At 39.4% G+C, this 21,920-nt stretch overlaps 1 protein-coding gene across 3 annotated transcripts in view; it reads right to left on the bottom strand.

Moving 5' to 3' along the window:
- The window catches only part of PLA2G12B (phospholipase A2 group XIIB), a 29,312-nt gene extending 8,004 nt beyond the window's left edge, over window positions 1-21,308 (bottom strand). For 2 of the 3 annotated variants that reach the window (XM_046652125.1, XM_046652126.1), the window contains exons 1-2: window positions 20,968-21,308; window positions 2,427-2,515 (exon numbers count right to left, since the gene is read on the bottom strand). In XM_046652125.1, the coding sequence (XP_046508081.1) occupies window positions 2,427-2,515; window positions 20,968-21,178 (300 nt within the window). In that variant the 5' untranslated portion in view covers window positions 21,179-21,308. The remainder of the gene's footprint in view (window positions 1-2,426; window positions 2,516-20,967) is intronic. The other variant, XM_046652127.1, reaches the window with a different exon arrangement.
- Between the last annotated feature and the right edge of the window lie 612 nt (window positions 21,309-21,920).

Raw genomic sequence — 21,920 nt, 5'->3', positions numbered from 1 at the left:
TAACTCAATGACCTATTTTTCCTCTTTGTATTTTAGATTTTAGTAATTTTCAAATTCACGGGCCACTACAGTGGTAAAAATAAAGTTGAGACGTTAATCAAAAGGGCAAAGCTTCGAGACTTCCAAATTCAACTAAAACCTGAATTACATGAGATTTTGTTTGAGCAAAGGATTCCAAGGCTCAGAAGTATGAAAAATTAAGCCCCAGTTCATCAAAAAGTCATCAGTATTTATCAGGGACCCATCCCATACAGCACTGTTTTAAGGATGTGTGTATGTGCCTGTATGTATTGGGAAGCAGAGTGGGATAGAGAACACATCATTCCTGACAACAAGGGGCCTATGGTCAAATGACAATATCACACACACACATTTACTAAGCGATCTATAAACAATAGTAAATGTTGTGGCATAAACTAAGTTCATAGAATGCCACACATAGAGTTATCAAACAGAAATTTTTTTGTGAGAGTTCCTAGAGATCAGAGTAGACTTAGGATATAGTAGGTAAGGCAGGGAAATAATGAGCAAATCATATGTGGGCAAGTCAATTGGGTTGTTTAGTCCTGCAAAGGTCTTAGCAGGGCAATGTGTGTATATATTTTTTTTTCTTTTTTTTTTTAATTAGAGAGAAAGGCAAGTTGATGAATGGCCTTGATTTCCAAAGTAACTAGATAGATTTGGTAAAGACTCTTGAGCAACGAAGGGACATGATACAAGGAGTGATTAAACAGGAGTGATCATTCTGTGGCATATAAAATAGATTGGAACAGGGGGAGTCTAGATGTGGGTAGAGCATCTCGGAATCTTTTGCACCTCTTCTGATGATATACCCTTGGACTTGGATGGAAGCTGTGAACACCTGGTTTCAGGGTATGGGTGGGGATGGATTAATCAGCTGTCATAGATCCTTTCCTCTTGGGTCTCCTTCGGAGTTCTCTTATTGAACTTTTACTCCAAGCCCACCTAAAGCAAAATATGGACTTTGGCAGTTTAAAATCTCCTTTTAAGCAGAAAAAAATATTATTACATTAAGAGATAATCTAACTGATTAGACCAGGCAACTGCCTGGACTGTGCAATTCTGGGTATATTCCCATCATCTGATATCTGAAGTAAACTACTTTGCTTGTACTTCACCCTAAAACCAAAAATATGTCACAACAGAGGTAACTGAGAATCAGTAAATATAGTGGCTATCATTCAGTTCAACTAAATTGGAAATTCTTGAACTAGTTCTGGATGATATATGTACCAGTAAACAAAATGACATCACTCCCAAAATAGAGTGCATACCACTTCCATAGGTACTAAATTGATATCAAGTAAAATATATTAGCCAAAAATATGCGGGTTTTCTAATAAATTTGTACATTTGAAAGGATTGTCTTCCTTCCATGTCCATATAGACAGTATTGACAATTATGGACAAGGCTAGGAGGACAGCTGTGCAGGTCGTGCAGTGCACAAGAGAGTCATATCTAAGAGGGCACCTTCCACAAGAATCATGGATTTATATATTTATTAAGAAAACTGTTTAGCCAATGGCAGTCAAATTTCCTTTTCTAACAAAATCAGTGTATTAAGATAAATTTCTGACAGTGGAAGAAAACTGTCTTGAGGAAAGGGGATCTTTTTCCAATTTGCACAAAAATGCCACATGGGTGAGCAGGATTTTAGTTAGAAGAATAAACATGCTGCTTGGAAAATCATTACAAAGTAAAAGCTTTTGATTTGTCATAAAAATGAAGTTTAGCCTGATTAATTCACAATTCAAAATCATAGTTTAGATATGAAATCCATCTACCTGCGTTTTACATAAAACCTCTTTTCTAAAGTGAGACAGGTAAAAGGGCCTTAAAAGGTCTTACAAGAAATCAATGTATTATTTTTTTTAGAGGAGGCCGCCAGTTTGAGAAATGGTCAGCAGTTGGGTGTGGAGGGTTGGGGTGGGTGGATGTGTTTGCAGATTGCTGTGATGTTAATGCTGCAAACATTGCTGACCTGACACTACAGACATGAATTCAACCAGTGGCAAGGGTCCTGACAACGCAACAATCAGCTCTCACTTGTCAGCACCAGCTGGCTCCAGCCCATCCCTGGAAAGTCTCACTAATGTAAGTCAGTCAAACTTCTCAGCTCTATTTCAAACTAAGTTATGTTTGATCCCCTAAGGCTCAGCTGACATTCGCCATGGTGGCTTCAGAGATCGCTACACAAGGCCTTATCTGAGGGACAGCTGCCTCTGAGAAAAGAAAATCAGGCACTTTCTTTGAAAATTATCTCCCTTTGTCCATATCCAATTTTTAAAAATTTAATTAGATTGCTCAACATATTCCATAAGTGATCACTTCCATTAGTGATAACTCTTGGACTAGTCTTAGTTAAAAACCAATCTACTGAGAAAATATTGGTGGTAGTACATACACTTCCTGGTACCTTGAGACCCAGGAAATGGGAGCTGCAGCCATTCGGTTCCTGAGGCTTGTAGCCAGGTCTGGGCATTGGTGCCTTTCCTAGCAAGAGAAAGGACAAAAAAGAAAACCAGAAGAAATATTTAGAAATTAAGCATTTGGGAACATTCATCAAATAAAAGTTATCTAAAAGCACATTTACCATTTCCTTCGAAAGTAATTGTTCTTCACCAGATATTCACATCTGTATTAGGTGGTGATAATATAATGATGATGATGATGATGTCGTAAACCAATAATAACCTTCAGACCAGTCTGGAATTTTTCTCCTAATCTCAAAGAATCTTACAAGCATTTATTTACTAACAATTCTAATGTTTCTTAAGTGCAGGATCTTGAAGATAAGGTCTATGGCAAAACCAAACTAAAACTCAAGTTTTCTTATTTCTCTATCCACTGTCAGACCACACACCGTGTGCAGAAAAGGGAGAACACTATCTGATCATCCACTGAAGGAATCAGAATTATAATAGTACCACAAACGTTTTTCAGAATAACTTGAAGGAAAATTTGCAAGATTCCATAAATGTAAAGAAAGCATTATTGACCAAAGGGTAAAGAAAACACTCTATGCAATATTTCAGGCGTTTGTATTATAGATCTGAAAAGCTTTGAATTTCTTGGTTTCCCCTACATATCTTTTGAGTTATTTTATAATCTTGCAAATGTGTAGAGAGAAGCTTTGTCAGTTGTATCAAAGGCGGTCGCCATGGATGAGGACGACCTTGACCTGAGATGACCTCAGGACGGTCATCTACAGTGAGTACCTTATCCCATGATCCAGACAAGGAAAATCAGGCTAAGAGGCTGTATGACTTGCCTAAATCAGATAGTAAGTGGGGGAATTTGGATATAAATCCAGGTTTCCTGTTTGTATCCAACACCCATGTTCTTTCACCAATTCCTTTGCCTCTTTTTAGGCGATGCAAGACATAGCATAGACTGAGGAAACAAGCTAACAATTAATCCTCAGAGGTAGCACATGGCATTTTTTTCTTTCTTTTCTTTAACCTTCTCCTACCAAGTATTTTATTTTTAATTCTTTGTATTATGAAATATTTCAAAATTGAAGAAAAGCCAGAGAAACAAGCACCCATGTACCCACTATACAAACATAATAAATGTTATTGCCAAACTTGCTATAAATATTTTTTCTGTTTAATTAAATTTTACAAATACAGTTGAAGCCTATTTGTGCCCCATCTTTCTGTTTTAATTTTTAGATATTAAGTCTATGCTTTAAAGCCCTCCTTCCTTATTATTCCTAAAAATTGTCTTGATTATTCTTGGACCTGTACTCTTGTATATGAGTTTTAGAGTCAACTTAGTAAATTCTACAAGAGATATTATCAGGATTTTGTTTGGAAAATACATTGAGTTTAAAGATTAATTTGGAGAAAACTGGCTTTCTTAAAATATTCTGTCTTCCCAAACATGGGCATAATATAGCTTTCCATTTACTTAGGTCTTCCTTTATGTCCTTCAATAGAGTGTTATAATTTTCTCCATATACTTGTTACATCTCCTACATACTGTATTATTCAGATGCTTAAAAAAATATACATCTCATAAAAATCCATAATTAAGGGTCATAAGGCTAGTATGGTAAATCTAGACTTTTCTGGAACCCAGGCTGCTTCTAGCTTTCTGCTCTCCCAGCCCTAGAATAGAGCCCTGGCTCTCATGGTCCAAAATGGCGCTTCAACCAACACATCCATATTACAAGCAGCAGGACGGAAGAAGGAGGTAGAAGGGTCACAGCCCCTTTCTTTAATAAACACACTCCAGAATGTTACACACATCACTTCCTTACTTCCCTTCAGCCAGATCTTAACCAAATGGCAACACCTAGTTGCAAAGGTGGGCTAGGAAATGAACTTTTTATTCAATAGAGGCAGTCATGAGCCCAGGTTAAAGTTGGGAGGAGGGGCTTATTACTGTAGACAAGGGGGAGGAGATTAGGGGACAACAAGCAGTCTTTGTCACAGTCTGTTCGGGTATTTGTTGCTGTGGTACAACATGTGTATAAGATGGTGGTTCAGGAGGGTCCCCAGTGATCCCTGTCTCCTGGGATTCATACCCTTGTGTATTGTCTCAGGGTTGGTCTGTGTGACCAAGGGAATATGGCAGAGGTGGGGGTATGTTGGGTCCAAGATGAGGTTATAAAAGACTACAACATCTGTCTTGGGCTTGCACACACTCTTTCTCTCTCATCAGTTACTCTGGGAGAAGGCATGTTGCAAACAGGCCCATGGCAAGGTCCATGTGGCAAAGAACTAAAGCCTCTTGCCAGCAGCCACATAAGTTTGGAAGGAGATCCTCTGGATTCAGTCAAATCTTCAGAGACTGCAGCATCAGCTGGCAGCATGACTACAACCTTATGAGAAACTCAGAGCCAGAACTATCCAGAAGAGCCACTCTAGGATTCCTGACCCTCAGAAACTATGTGATATAATAAATGTTTGCTATTTGGGGGTGACTTGTTACTCAGCATACATAAATTCTGCAGCTGACATTATGATTCGGATCTCTTTTTTCATTACTTTTTTTTTCTATGGCACCTTTATTGAGATATAATTCACATATTATACATTTACCCATTTAATGTGTATAATTCAATAGGTTTTTGCATATTCACAGTGTTGTGTGACCATCACTACAATCTAATTTTAGGACATTTTTATCATCCCCAAAAGAAAGCCCATACGCATAAGCAGTCACTCTCCGTCTCCCGCTCCCCTAGCCCTAGACAACCACTAATCAACTTTCTGTCTCTATAAACTTGCCTTTCTGGACATTTCACATAAATGAAACCATACAATATGTGGCCTTTTGTGTCTGGCTTCTTCCACTTAGCATGATGTTTTCAAGGTTCATCTATGTTGTAGTATATATCCGTACTTCATTCCTTTTCATTGCCAGAGAATATGAGGGACATTGGGTTGCTTCCATTTTTTGGCTATTATGAATAATTCTGCTACAAATATTTGTATAAAGGTTTTTGTGTGGACAATATGTTTTCATTTCTCCATAGGAAAAGAATTCCAGGGTTGTATGGTAACTCTATTTAACATTTTGAGGAACTGCCAGACTGTTTTCCAAAGTAGTGGCACAATTTTGCACTTCCACCAGCAATGTACGTGGGTTCTAATTTCTCCACATCCTCAGCAACACTTGTTATTGTCTGTCTTTTTGATTGTAGTCATCCTAGTGGGTGTGATGTGGTATCTCATAATAGTTTTGATCTGAATTTCCCTAATGATTAATTATGTTGACTATCTTTTCTTGTGTTTATTGGCTATTCATATATCTTCTTTGGGAAAACGTCTATTTAAGTCTTTTGCCCATTTTATAATTAGGTTGTCTTTTTATTGTTGATTTGTAAGAGTTCTTTATATAGTCTGGATACAAATGCCTTGTCAGATGTATGATTTGCAAATATTTTCTGCTTTTCTGTGGCTTATCTTTTTGCTTTCTTGATGGTATTCTTTGAATAACAAAAGTTTTTAATTTTGATGAAGTCTAATTTATCTATTTTCTTTTTGTATTGAGGTGAAATTCATATAAAGTAAAATTAATCATCTTAAAGTATACAATTCAGTGGCATTCAGTACATTCATAATGCTGTGTAAACATTACCTCTAACATACCAAAACATTTTCATCACCCTCCAAAGAAGGCCCCACACACATGGAGAAGCCACTCTCCATTCTTCCCTCCTCCCAACCCCTGGCAACCACTTATATGTTTTTTGTCTCTAGAGATTTACCTATTCTGGATATTTAAATAGATGGAATCATGCAATCTGTAACGTTTTATGCCTACTTTCTTTCACTTAACATAATGTTTTCACAGTCCGTCTGTGTTGTAGCATGTATCAGTACTTCATTGTTTATGACTGAATAATACTCCATTCTCTGGATATACCACAGTTTGTTTATTCACTGATGGACATTTTGGTTGTTTCCATCTTTTGGCTATTGTGAAGAGTACCCCTATGAACAATTGTGTACAAGTATTTGTTTGAATATCTGTTTTCAATGATTTGGGGTATAACCTAAGTAGGATTACTGGGTTATATAGTAATTCTGTGTTTAGCTTTTTGAGGAATTACCAACCTCTTTTCTTCAGCAGCAGCACCATTTTACAGTCCCACCAGCAATGCCCCAGCATTCCAATTCTCCACATCCTCACAGTTTTACTACAACGTATCTAGATGTGGATTGTATATCCTTATCCTGCTTGGAGCAATCTGAAGATTTGGGTTTCTTTCACCTTTGGAGAATTCACAGCCATTATCTGAATATTTTATTTTTCTCATTCTCTCTAGTTTCTCCTTCTGGGCCTCTCATTACTGAATGGAGAATCTTTTTATTTCTGTCCTTCATATATCTTAACCTCTCCTTCATATTTCGCATCTTTTTCTCTCTATATTCTGAATTTTGACTATCTTCATCAAATCTATTTTCCATTTAACTAATTCTAGGTTGCCTACTCTTCTATTTAACCCATGCACTGAGTTTTTTCTTTCAATGACTATAAATTTCATTTCTTGGAATTTTATTTGATTCTTCTTTTAAGTCAGTGTATTCATTTTCATTGAGTTCTCTTTTTTCAAATTATGTTTTCTATTCCTTCTTTGATTTCCTTTATAATTTCAAATGTTCTTTCTTTTTTTTTTTTTTGAGGAAGATTGGCCCTGAGCTAACATCTGTTGCCGATCTTCCTCTTTTTTTTCTCCCCAAAGCCCCCCAGTACATAGTTGTATGTCCTAGCTGTAGGTTCTTCTAGTTCCTCTATGTGGGATGCTACCTTGGCATGGCTTGATGAGCTGTGTGTAGGTCTGTGCCCAGGATCCAAACTGGTGAACCCCAGGCAGTCAAAGCAGAGTGCACGATCTTAACCACTCAGCCATGGGGCCAGCCCTTCAAATGTTCTGGTTATATTATTTTATTATCTCCAGTCCTTGGGATGCTAACTCTTTCACTTTTAATGTTTACTGACTCCTTCAGGGTGTGTAATTTTTTAGTAAGCTCTCATCTTCAGAAGGGCTTGTTTTTCTAAAGGAATTCTTTGGGTCACGTACTACAGACTAGTTCCCCAATTGCCTTGCTGTGGCTCTAGGAGTTTCAAGATATTTGAGACACCAGTATTTATGTTAATTTCTCAACTTGGGATTCTCACACGAGGCCAACTGTAGTCATGTGTTGCTTAAAAACAGGGTTACTTTCTGAGAAATGCGTCATTAGGCAATTTCATCATGCAAACATCATGGCGTGTACTTATGCAAACCTGGATGGTACAGCCTACTACGCACCTAGGCTGCACAGTACTAATCTTATGGGACCACTGTCTATAGGTGGTCCATTTTGACCAAGACATCATTACGTGGTGCCTGACTGTATAAATTCAGATTCCTCAGCTGTGCATAGAATATGTTTGAGGTAGTGATTTTTTTAGTGGGTGTTCTTTATTCCTCCTTCAAGCCCCAGCCCCAGGTGAATAGAAAGCATCCTTGCTTCTTTCTTGGAATATTGGGTAGAGGTTTTCTAATCCCTTTTAAACAGACTAGGCAGCTCCTCAGGTTCTAAGCTTTATACAAATGGTTCAGTTCCAACTTCCCAATTCTTACAGGTGAAAGTTATTTTTACTCTCTTTGTGTGGGCATTAAAATTCATTCCACAGCCCCTAGAGTAATGTTCCAGCCTGAAAGCCCCAAGGGTAGGCAGCAACAGCTCCTGCTCACCACTTTGGTTTTGCAGTTCCTCTTCATTTCTGGAACTTGACGGTTTCCCTTTATTTCATTCTAGCTTGAGTGTGTGTGGGGGTGTGTGTGTGTGTTTCTTTAATGTTTTACTTTTACCCAATGTTTCTTGTTAGTTGTAATGGAGAGGTACTGTACTTGTTGACAGAATCTGCCACCCCACCAGTAATCCGTGTGTTACTTTTCAAAGGTCTTGAGAGATAAAACCTACCTTACTAACCTGCTGTGTCTGTGTGTGTGTGTGTGAGAGAGAGAGAGAGAGAACAAGAGAGAGAGAAGCACTGGGAATGGGGAAATAAGTAAAGTGTATTAAATAATAATAGTAATCAAATTACACATATGAAAATAATCACACTATGTCATATGATTAAATGTGTATTCTGTCTTGGAGGTGAGATTATGGTGATTTTATTTTTTCTTTGAATTGTTCTTTTACAAATGTTCTGCATATGCTAGCATTACAGAATTCAGGAAAAAAATTTTAGTGAAGAAAAAATGTCTAAATTTGATGGTGAAACTTATCTCTTTAATAATTTTGCTGATAAAAGTCTTTTGCAGCAGACTCAGTACCAGTTTCCTGGGTTACTCTCTGCCTTTTTTTTGCACTTGATAACTCACAGAAGATAAAACTCTGATATTGCAGTTAGAAACAGAATGGAACACCAACAATAAACACTTCCCCCGTGGCCTGCTATTGAGGAAGGTTATTTTTATTGTATTCAATGTTTTATGATAGCTGCAGAAATTCTCTTTAGGAATGAAGCTTGAAGTAAGAGCTCTAAGAAAAAAGATGATAGTTTGAGTCTAGGCAAAAACATTGTCCTATATCCTCAAATCATAGTTTGGTAGTTTTGAGTTCTGTTGAGTCTTTACAGTTTGATGTTTTGAGTTTAGGCATCAATAATGTATTATGTCCACAGATTAATTTTATTTTCTGATTTTGGCTATTTTTAGGAGTGGGAGACTGACAACTTGGTTCTCTAGTTCAGGGGTTGGCAGGCGACGGCCCACGTCCAGCCCATTGCCTGTTTTCATAGAGCCTGCCAGCTAAAAATGGTTTTATATTTTTAAATGAGGAAAAAAGTGAAAATAAGAACAATATTTTATGACATATGAAATTCAAATTTTAGTGTCCATAAAAAAGTTTTGTTGGAACACAGCTATACTCATTTATTATATGTTAGCTATGGCTGCTTTCACAGAAAAACTAGCAGAATGTTGTTATAATCTTGATATGAAGATGGTTTTCTAAGCAAGACAGGAAATTTGGAGGCCATAAGGAAAAAGACTGATAGACTTGATCTTACGAAAATTAAAAACTTCTGAATAAAGTGAAATACCATAAAACACAATGCTTAAAAGACAAATGGATATTTAGGAGGAACGTTAGCCATGAAACCCAAGAGCTCTACCCACAGGTGTGTACACTGCCTCCTGGGCCCAATCTTTTTCTCTCTCAATTATGTCACTGAAAAGAACAGTAAATCTGAGCACCCTGTGGCCCAGTCAAATTGACACATAAAATTAACCATCACAGTGAGTAACCTCTAGAAACTGGAGGGGGATCGCGTCAAGATGGTGGCATAAGGAGACTCTGAACTCGTCTCCTCCCATGAACACAACCAGGTTACAACTATTTTTGGAAAAATTATCCTGGATAGGAAACTGAAAACTGGATAAAAAAGAACCCCCACAACAAGGGACAGTGCTGACTAAGGCAGAAGAGGCAGAAATCCCTGCTGAAGAGGAAAAAAAAGCCACCTTTGGGAGCAGCAGAGCTTCTCAGCTGGCCAGGCAGGAGCCACCCTAAGGTACGCAGCTGGAGGACTGAGGTCCAGAGTGGGGGCCAATACTGCTATAAGCATCCTTCAGACTCAGCACAACTGAGACAAGGATCTTACTGTCTGGCTTGGCTGGCTATTAACTTCAGTGAGGATACCCCCAGAAAAGCTATCAGATGAAAGCTGAAAAGACTCGGGTCTTAAAGGGCCCATGCATAAACTCACCTGTCTCAGCAACCTAAAATCACCAGAGGGAAGACTGACAGTACGTTGGTGAAATGAGACTCACCTGGTGGGCTCTGGGGGCATCTTGGTGAGAGGAGGGACCTCTTCAGAGACTGAGACATTGGTGGGGGCCATTGTTCTGACCTGGTCCAAGCATGCTGACACAAACCCCGGTGGACGCCATTGACGTTCTTCCCTTGGTCTGTTAGCCCAGGGGCCTGCCACACCCACTGGAGCACAGATTTAATCCAGTTCAGCCAAGGCAGGCAGCCTGTCCTAGGGATCAGCCCCACCCAACAGCAAGCCCTCAGGCTACTTGTCAGCCTGCATTGACTGGGTGCCTTGATCCTCTACAGGCAGGCAAGTGTGTGCACGTCTGTGGGGCAGGGCCTGTGTGAGGACCAGGTGAACTCTGGAGAGCATTGCTGGAGAGGTGGAGGCCTTTGCAGTGGGGCATCAGGGTACACTCCAGGGGGTTGGGAAGTGTGCATGGACCAGGACTGTATTGACAGTCTATGTGGTCCTGTGGGGGGTGAGGCTTATCAGCAGCAGAAGACCTGTGCTTCACAAATAGCCATAAAACGGATCAGCCCCACCTTCCAAAGCCTGAAACAATTGAGTGCTCCCATGCCTAGGGCCAGACCCACTCAGCTGCACTCCTAAGAGACCTGACAATAGCCTTGTAGGCCTGAGGCCTATAGCAACTGTAAACCCCTGAGCCTAGCAACCATCTACACTGGGTACCAACCCAATTAAGAGGAAAATTGCAACAGGAGTGTGCTGATAGACTTTGTAGCCAATGGTGCTGAAGCTCCCCAAACCGGATTTACAAACAGCTGGCCAGGGAAGGAAAGACTAGACTCCCTGGGTACCTACATTAAGAGAAAGCCTTCCACAGCAGAAAGACACAAGTAACCAACAAAGGGGTCACTCCTGTGTCATTTGGACTGGTGACGAGAGGGAAGCACACTGCTGGGCCTCAAAAGGCATCTCTTACATAAGGCCACTCCTCCAAGATCAGGAGACATAGCCGACTCACCTAATACATAGAAATAGGCACAGAGAAAGAGGCATAATGAGGAGACAAAGGAATACTTTCCAAGCAAGGGAACAGGACAAAACCCCAGAAAAAGGACTAAATGAAACAGAAACAAGTGATCTACTTGACAAAGAGTTCAAACAAAATCTCATAATGATGCTCACAGATATTGGGAGAAGACTGGATGAACATAGTGAGCTCATCAACAAAGAACTGGAAAATATAAAAAAGAACCAATCAGAAATGAAGAATGCAATGCTGGAAATGAAAAATTCACCAGAGGGACTCAAGAGCAGAGTAGAGGATGCAGAAGAACAGATCAGTGAGCTAGACACAAGACTAGGGGAAATCACCCAAGCTGAGCAGGAAAAAGAAAAAAGAATTAGACAGAATAAGCACAGTCTAAGGGAACTTTGGGACTATATCAAGTGCACTAACATTCGTATTATAGGTGTCCCAGAAGGAAAAGAGAGAGACAAAGGGGCAGAAAATTTATTTGAAGAAGTAATAGATGAAAATTTTCCTAACCTAAGGATGGAAACAGATCTCCAAGTACAGGATGCACAGAGAGCTCCAAACAAGATCAGCCCAAGGAGGCCCACACCAAGAAACATTATAGTTAAAATGTGCAAAATTAAAGATAAGAGAGAATCCTAAAAGCAGCAAGAGAAAGGCCACAAGTGACATACAAAGGAAAGCCCATAAGGCTATCAGCGGACTTCTCAGCCGATACCCTGCCGGCGAGAAGAGAATGGCATGATGTATTTAAAGTGCTAAAAGGAAAAAACCTGCAGCCAAGAATACTCTATCCATCAAGGTTGTCATTCAGAATGGAAGGAGAGATAAAGAGCTTCCCAGACAAGCAAAAATTAAAGGAGCTTATCACCAAGAAAGCAGTTCTACAAGAAATGCTGAAGGGACCTATTTAAGTGGGAAAGCAGTGACCACAAATAGAGATTTAAAAAAAAGTTATAAAAAAAAGAAAACCAGAAAAAAACAGTCAATAAAATCACTTGTAAAAGTAAAAATATGGTAAAGGTATCAGATCAACTACTTGTGAAGATAACATGAATGTTAAAACTCAAATGTACTAAAATCACCTATTTCAATGATAAGAGGGTAATGGACAGACACACTAAACAAGAGACTATATATGATTTGAAAAACATAAAACGTGGGAGGAGGGGAGTGCAAAGTAGAGCTTTTAGAAAAAGGTCAAGCTAAAGAGCCTATCAACTCGATATAGACTGTAATATACGTAGAATATTATATAGGATCCTCATGGTAATCACAAATCATAAACCTACAATAAGAAAGCAATGAAGTAAGACAAAAAAAAATCAAACATATCACTAAAGAAAGCCATCAAACCACAAGGGAAGAGAGCAAGAGAAAAAGAAAGGAACAGAGAAGAACTGCTAAAACACCCAGGAAAAAAGTAACAAAATGGCAATAAATACATATTTATCAATAGCTACTTTAAATGTCAATGGTCTAAATGCTCCAATCAACAGGCATAGGGTGGCCAACTGGATAAAAAAACAAGACTCATGTATATGCTGCATACAAGAGACACACTTCAGACCTACAGACACTCACAAACTGAAAGTGAAAGGATGGAAAAAGATATTCCATGCAAATGGCAAAGAAAAGAAAGCGGCAGTAGCAATACTTGTATCAGACAAAATAGACTTTAAAACAAAAACTGTAACAAGAGACAAAGATGGGCACTACATAATGATAAAGGGAACAATCCAACAAGAAGATATAACACTTGTAAATATCTATGCACCCAACATAGGAGCACCTAAATATATAAAGCAATTATTAACAGACATAAAAGGAGAAATAGACAGTAACACAATAATAGTAGGGGACTTTAACACTCCACTTACACCAATGGATAGATCATCCAAACAGAAGATCAGTAAGGAAACACTGGCCTTAAAGGACACATTAGACCAGATGGTCTTAGTAGATATATATAGAACATTCCATCCAAAAATCACAGAATACACATTCTTTTCAAATGCACATGGAATATTCTCCAGCATTGATCACATATTAGGCCACAAAACAAGTCTCAATAAATTTAAGAAGATCGAAATAATACCATGCATCTTTTCTGATCACAAAGGGATGAAACTAGAAATCAACTACAGGAAGAAAACCAGAAAAGTCACAAAAATGTGGAGATTAAACAAAATGCTACTGAACAACGATTGGGTCAATGAAGAAATCAAAGGAGAAATAAAAAAATTCCTGGAGACAAATGAAAATGAAAATACAACATGCCAAAATCTGTGGGATACAGCAAAAGTGGTTCTAAGAGGGAAGTAGCAATTCAGGCCTACCTCAACAAAGAAGAAAAACCCCAAATAAACAATCTAAAAGTGCATCTAAAGGTACTGGAAAAAGAACAAAAAACAAAGCCCAAAATCAGCAGAAGGAAGGAAATAATAAAAATCAGAGCAGAAATAAACAAAATAGAGGCTAAAAAAAACAACAGAAAAAATTAATGAAACCAAGAGCTGGTTCTTTGAAAAGATAAACAAAATTGACAAATCCTTAGCTAGACTCACCAAGAAAAGAGAGAGAAGGCTCAAAAAATAAAATCAGAAATGAAAGAGAAGAGATTACAATGGACATCTCAGAAATATAAAAGATAAGAGAATACTATGAAAAGCTATATGCCAACAAATTGGATAATCTAGAAGAAATGGATAAATTCTTAGAAACATGCAACCTTCCAAAACTAGACCAAGAAGAAGTAGATAATTTGAATAGACCAATCACCAGTAAGGAGACCAAAACAGCAATTAAAAACCTCCCAAAAAATAAAAGTCCAGGACCAGATGGTTTCCCTGGTGAATTCTACCAAACATTCAAAGAAGACTTAATACCTATCTTCTCAAACTCCTCCAAAAAATTGAAGAGGAGGGGAGGCTTCCTAACTCATTCTATGAAGCCAACATCATCCTGATACCAAAACCAGACAAGGACAACACAAAAAAAGAAAATTAAAGGCCAATATCACTGATGAACATCAATGCAAAAATCCTCAACAAAATACTAGCAAATCAAATACAACAGTACATCAAAAAGATCATATACATCATGATCAAGTGGGTTTCATTCCAGGCATTCAGGGATGGTTCAACATCCACAAATCTATCGACGTGGTACACCACATTAACAAAATGAGGAATAAAAATCACACAATCATCCCAATAGATGCAGAGAAAGCATTTGACAAGATACAGCATCCATTTATGACAAAAACTCTAAATAAATGGGTATAGAAGGAAAATACCTCAACATAATAAAGGCCATATATGACAAACCCACAGCAAATATCATTCTCAATGGAGAAAAACCAAAGCTATCCCTCTAAGAACAGGAACCAGACAAGGATGCCCACTGTCACCACTCTTATTTAACATAGTATTGGAAGTCCTAGCTAGAGCAATCAGGCAAGAAAAAGAAATAAAAGGGATACAAATTGGAAAAGAAGAAGTGAAACTGTCACTCTTTGTAGACGACTTGATTTTATATATAGAAAACCCTAAAGAATCCACTAAAAAGCTTTTAGAAACAGTAAAGGAATACAGTCAAGTCGTGGGATACAAAATCAACATACAAAAATCAGTTGCATTTTGGGGGCTGGCCCCATGGCCGAGTAGTTGAGTTTGCGCGCTCTGCTGCAGGCGGCCCAGAGTTTCATTGGTTTGAATCCTGGGTGTGGACATGGCACTGCTCATCAAGCCACAGTGAGGTGGCGTCCCACATGCCACAACTAGAAGGACCCACATTGAAGAATATACAACTAAGTACCAGGGGGCTTTGGGGAGAAAAAGGAAAAAAATTAAATCTTTGAAAAAAAATCAGTTGTGTTTCTATACACTAGCAACAAAGTAGCAGAAAGAAAATTAAGTATACAATCCCATTTACAATTGCAACAAAAATAATAGATTACCTAGGAATAAACTTAACCAAAGAGGTGAGAGATCAGTACACTGAAAACTATAAAACATTGTTGAAAGAAATTGAAGAAGACACAAAGAAATCGAAAGATATTCTGTGCTCTTGGATTGGAAGAATTAACATCGTCAAAATGTCCATACTTCCTAAAGCAAGCTATAGATTCAACGCAATCCCTATCAAAGTTCCAACAACATTTTTCACAGAAGTAGAACAAAGAATCCTAAAATTTATATGGAACAACAAAAGACCCCGAATAGCCAAAGGATTCCTGAGAAAAAAGAACAAAGGTATCACATTATCTGATTTCAAAATATACTACAAAGCCATAGTAACCAAAACAGCATGGTACTGGCATAAAAACAGACACACCCATCAATGGAACAGATTCGAGAGCCCAGAAATAAACTCACACATTTATGGACAGCTAATATTCGACAAGGGAGCCAAGAGCATACAACGGAGTAAGGAGAGTCTCTTCAATAAATGGTGTTGGGAAAACTGGACAGCCACATGTAAAAGAATGAAAGCAGACCATTCCCTTATACCATGCACAAAAATTAACTCAAAATGGATTAAAGACTTGGATGTAAGACCCGAAACCATGAAACTTCTAGAAGAAAACATAGGCGGTATGCTCTTTGACATTGGTCTGAGCAGCATATTTTCAAGTACTGTGTCTGACTGGGCAAGGGAAACAAAAGAAAAAATGAACAAATGGGACTACATCAAACTAAAAAGCTTCTGCACAGCAAAGGAAACCATCAACAAAATGAAAAGACAACCTAACAATTGAGAGAAGATATTTGCAAACCATATATCAGATAAGGAGTTAATATCCAAAACATACAAAGAACTCATACATCTCAGCAACAAAAAAACCAACAATCCAATTTAAAAATAGGCAAAAGATCATAACAGAGATTTCTCCAAAGAAGATATACGGATGGCCAACAGGCATATGAAAGATGCTCAACATCATTAGCTATCAGGGAAATGCAAATCAAAACTACAATGAGGTATCACCTCACTCTGGTCAGAATGGCTATAATTAACAAGACAGGAAACAACAAGCGTTGGAGAGGATGTGGAGAGAAGGGAACCCTTGTACACTGCTGGTGGGAGTGCAAACTGATGCAGCCACTATGGAAGCAGTATGGAGTATCCTCAGGAAATTATGATCAGATCTACCACTTGATCCAGCTATTCCACTGCTGGTGTTTATCCAAAGAACTTGAAAATGCAAAGGCATAAAGATACATGCACCCCTATGTTCATTGCAACATTATACACAATAGCCAAGACTTGGAAGCAACCTAGGTGCCCATCAAGGAACAAATGGATAAAGAAGATGTGGTATATATACACAATGGACTACTACTCAGTCATAAGAAATGATGAAATCCCACCATTTGTAAAAATATGGATGGCCTTGAGGGTATTATGCTGAGTGAAATAGGTCAGAGGGAGAAAGTCAAATACCATATGATCTCACTCATAAGTAGAAGATAAAAACAATGACAAACAAACACATAGCAACGGAGATTGGATTGGTGGTTACCATAGGGGAAGTGGGGGGACGGCAAAAGGGGTGATTAGGCTCACATGTGAGGGGATGGACTATAATTAGTTTTTGGGTGGTGAACATGATGTAATCTACACAGAATTCGAAATATATTACAATATACATCTGAAAGCTATATATTGTTATAACCTAATGTTACTGAAATTAAAAAAAATTTAAAAATTACAAATAAATAAATAAAAATAATAATAATAATGATGTTTAAAAAGAAAAAGAAAAGAACAGTAAAAACTTTTGGGGCTTTATCACCCAGGTCAAGGTTTAATACTTCTGGAGAGAGAGTGTGCCCATTCTCTCCATCCAACTGTTTCCTGCAGAAGAAGGTCTGTGTTCCACCAGAGTCTACTAAGGCTTCAGAGTACTGTATTTGAAATATATATCCTGCTTAATTCCAGAAACATTCAAATACAGCATGAGTAACACACCAAGGGAACAAAGCAGAACTATGACAATTTTACTCTGTTTAGTTGCTAAGATTAAATTATTGCAATAATCTCTATTTGGTTGCTAAGATTAAGTTACTGCATGAGGTAAGGTGACCAACGTGTCCTGGTTTACCTGGGACCGTCCCTGTTTTAGTACTGAAAGTCCCATGTCCTAAGAACCCCCACCGCTTCCCTCAGTCCCAGCAAATCTGGACAGCTGGTCACCCTAGCTCGAGAATGATCTCTGCCTCTAAGCCAGGAGCTGTTTTCTTTTTTTGGGCTATGGATCCTCTTAAGAATCTAATGAAGGCTGTGAATTCTTTCCCTGGAAAAATATACAAACTCACAGGTTCATAAAATTTTGCTCTAAGATTTCAAACAGATAAAAAGATCCCTTGAAAAAAAGATCAACGTTTAAAGATACATTTTTCTTAGAACTAAACCCATGAAGAAATTCATCATGAGGTCCTTTTATCAAAATGTGACAGTGTGGACAGTATCTTCAATCATGGTTTATAAGACACCGAAATTCTGCTTCAGATATCCTCCTCCAGAGACCTTCATAAAGGCACAGAACACTTAAATCATCATTCAATAATTTCTTCCAGAAGCTGAGAAGGTATTATCTAGTCACTGAGATTTCTGGTTTTTTATTTTATGTTGAAAGAGAACTGGAAGAATTGGAATGCATGGTAAATCTGTTCACCAAACTGTCTTTCTCATAACACTTATAAAATTTGGTTGGTACCTGCCATTCTCCATACATAACACTTAATTCTTTATATTTATGATCTTTAATTCTTACCACAACCTTGCAAGGTAGGTATTATTAACATCACAAACATGAGGAAACAAAGGTTGAGGGAGTTAGGTAACTTGCCTAAGGTCATCAGCAATAGGATTGCCTTTCCCCCCAATTCAAAGCCATGACTTTTCCATTCCTAGGATTTCTCAAAGTCTGGTTCAGGACCACCTGTGCAGTTCTAGGGTCCTACCACAGACCTACTGAATCAGAATCTCTGCGGGGGGGAGAGGGAATATTGTTCACATTAGTGCACATCCCTTATTCCACTTGTGCTGTGTATGCTATTGATCATGCTGAATCTCATTATATTTATAGCCCAATCCTTTGACAAGTACAGATTTGTGTGTTGATATAAAAATGAATTGCTGTTGATATAAGAAGTGTAGAAAGCAGTTGATGTGCTATTGTAGGCTACCAGGATACAAACACACCTTCACCACCTGAACAACACATGGGCTGAAGTTCTCCAAGAATGACCTCTTAAACAGTGCTGCGGACGTTGGTCGTACTTTGTAATCACCTGGGAAATGATTAAAATCCTATGTCCAACCCATGAGATTCTGATTTAATTGATTTGGGGGACAGGGGTTTTTAAAGACCCCCAGGAGATTCTAAGCGCAGGGCCAAGGTTGAAGACCACTGTTTTAAGTAGTGGTAAATTCTATCAAATTTTTTTCTTGTAAACTAACTGTTGCTAAATTGTTCCTTCTGGCAAAAGATGGTAGCCTTCAAAGCAGTTTTTTCTCAAAGTGTGGTCCCAGGACCAGCAGCATCAGGATCATGTGTGAATTCTTAGAAATGAAATTCTCTGCTCTACCCCAGACCTACAGAATCAGACTAAGAAGAGTGGGAGACTAGCAGTGTTTAAATAAGCTCTCCAGGGGATTCAAAGGACAAGTGAGTTTGAGAACCACTGCTTTAAAGTGAGAAGAGAAGCACTGTGCACGAGAAATGTATCACAAAGCAAACTGAAAAAGAACAGACCCAGTTAATTATTAGATGTTATCTGTTCAAAAGACTGCTTGATTCACAATCAACTTGAGAAGATATTTCTACCGTTTGGGCACAGCCTCCAGGTTCGTGGCTTGGCTGGGTTCCAAAGGTAACAAGCTTAACCCCCTATTTCCTAAGTGTTTTTCAGGCCCTTCCTTGAACAGGTTCTGTTTTGCAGAGCAAGTGGAGTTATTTGCTTTCCTGCAATCTCTCTGTTGACTATTCCCATCCCCCACCAGTGGCTGCTGACATCGACCCTGCCCAAGTAGAGGCTTGCAACCAAAATCTGCTGAGATCTTTTAATGTCGTTATGCTAGAGAAGGAAGAAGAGGGTTTGATTCTTATTTTCCTAAAAACTTCCTGCTGTTACCCTAAACCACAGACTTCAGTCTTGTGTTGCCTTTAGGAAGGAAAACAGCACTTGTGTTGATCAAATATCTGAAGTGAGTTAACCCATTTTCTGCCCCCTCCATGCAAATTAGGTGAGAACAGTCCAGGAACAAGGCATCTCCAACAAAGACAAGGCTAAGGGTCCCAGTGGGTCTGAGCAGAGAGCAGGCTTTTTACCCTCTGGAATCTTCACAGAGAAGATGCAGCTTCATTTTTCACCATATTCCTATGTGGTCGAAACTTCTATGTGGCAAAACTTTTGGTTCTGGAGGAACAATTAACCATTGTCTCCTAGTCACTCTCTACTTAGAAGGAAGCGATTTCCTCTGCTGGATGGTAAAAAAGGAGTGAGAGAGACTGATTGGGTGAGTCCAGCAAGTATGTAGCTTTGTTGGGTCTTTCTGAAGCTGAGTTTTACCTGTTGAGTGGAGAAAATATTTCTCCAGTGTTTTCCCACTAGGCTGAACTGACTCACCATTTTCATCTCTAATCCCATGATGAAATATTTGATAAACTAAACCATAAAATTAATGCTATATGAGACTGTGTATGCTTTCAAAAACATTTTCATTCGTGTTTGAAGTTACCCCCTGCCTCCAGCTGCAAGGTCCAGGGCTCTGCATTCTGCTCCCACTACATTGACTTCCAGTGCAGAGTGAAGGAAGAACTGGCCCCAGGGCTCCTGTTTGGCAGCCAGACGTGCACCCTGGCACCCAGCTACCCTCTTTACGACCCAGGCAAGATGGTGCTCCTACCCGTTCACAACTCTACATCTGGTACCAGGCCTGAGGAACAGTCCCAGGCCTGCTCAGGGTATGATTCCTAGTGGGCAGAGTCAGTGGGCAGCAATCCCTTCCCATCCACTGAAAGCCTGCCATTGCTCATTACGGCAGCGGCAGCAGGGACAGCTCTCTTGGGAGAGTCAGGCAAATTGATGCCCATCAGAGACTGGCAGAGCTGAAGGAAGGTGTGAACTGCATTAGGGGGAAAGGAGAATCCATTTTCAAGCTTAGCACAGTGACTGAGGAAGCTGTTTCACCTGCTGGTGGAATTTTCTCTGAATGTTCTGCTTCAGCTTTCATCCCTAAGAACTCCTCACAAAGACCTTTCATATTCTTTCCGCCCACCCATGCTGCCTTTTCCTAGGTACCAGCCTCACAACAAACTCATTAAAGTGGCCCCAGGGAACAAGTCTTGAAAAGCTCTTTATAATAGGTTTGCCAGATACGATACAGGAAGCTCAGTGAAATTTGTATTGCAGATGAACAACAAATAATTTGTCAGTATAAGTGTGTCCCCAATTTTTCAAATATATTAACAAGTTATTTGTTTTTTATTTGAAACTCAGATTTCACTGGGTGTCTTTATATTTTTATTTGCTGAATCCGGCAACCCTACGTAAGAGATGAACGACAGGAAAAAGCGCATGACAGATTGTGACCTTGCTCCAGCTGTTCACAAGTCCACCAGTAATAGTTTTTACGAGAAGAGAAACACTGCACTCACCATATCGGCACCTGTACTGACAGACTCCATTTTTCCCTCCCAGCAGCTCCAGAAAGGAATCAAAGTAGCTGTTGACAGATTCAAAGCTGCCCCGGATGTGCCGTAGGCCCCAGTCTGAATAGGACTCCTCTGCGTCAGGGCTGGTGTCACTCTGAGCCAGGCCATCCCCCAGACTGAGCCACAAAATCAAGAAGCCAGTGGCCAGCTTCATCCTGTAGTCAGGTAGTACTGAGGTCTTTCCTCAAACCTCAGCCAGTGTCCCAGGAAGTCCAGATACACAGCCTTCCAGCCAAATGTCAGGCAGGACTGGAAAAGGAATTATCTGGAACATTCAATCTGTGTGTTCCCCGGAGGTGGACTTTAAACATAGCTATGGAGGCTGGGATGAGATCAGGCTAATAAGAAAGGGCAAAGGTTAGGCAGTGGGAGGGCCTGTCTGAGGGATGGCCAGTGAGAGAGAACACTTCAAAGTGGATCCCACAGCCTGGAGGAGGGAGATGTTGGTCAACTTTGAGAAGGCATGAGCAGTGGAACAATTGGAATTCTACCCCTAACCAGCTTGTTAACCTATTGATCAGTTAGTTTGGTCCTTCAGGGCCAGCCTCTTGACAGAAGAGCTTGTCCTAGGGTGCCCGCCCCAACCCTAAGCCAGTCACCTACCCACAGTCTCTAGGGAGATTCAGGAGAATATATAAAAGGCTCAGGAAAACCCCAGTGTGGGTGGGTTAAGAATGTCACCAATGGTCAGGACATTGACAGAGAGAGTGTGCTTGAAGTGTGCATGGAGTGGGCATTCAGATATGGAACCCCGGCTTCTGCTTGGTCCCTATCTGGCTCTCAGACTCAGTCCTGTAATCTGACCCAGCTCCTAATTGTAACCATCCTTGTGCTGGGGCATTTTTGCCTCTTTATTTATGGCAATGTTTTCATTTATACTCAACAGTGTCTGATAG

The sequence above is a fragment of the Equus quagga genome, chromosome 2 (genome assembly GCF_021613505.1).
Source record: "Equus quagga isolate Etosha38 chromosome 2, UCLA_HA_Equagga_1.0, whole genome shotgun sequence".
Taxonomy (NCBI): Eukaryota; Metazoa; Chordata; class Mammalia; order Perissodactyla; family Equidae; genus Equus; species Equus quagga.
The sequence above is the reverse complement of the archived record's forward strand: the minus strand, read 5'-3'. Positions and strand labels throughout refer to the sequence as shown.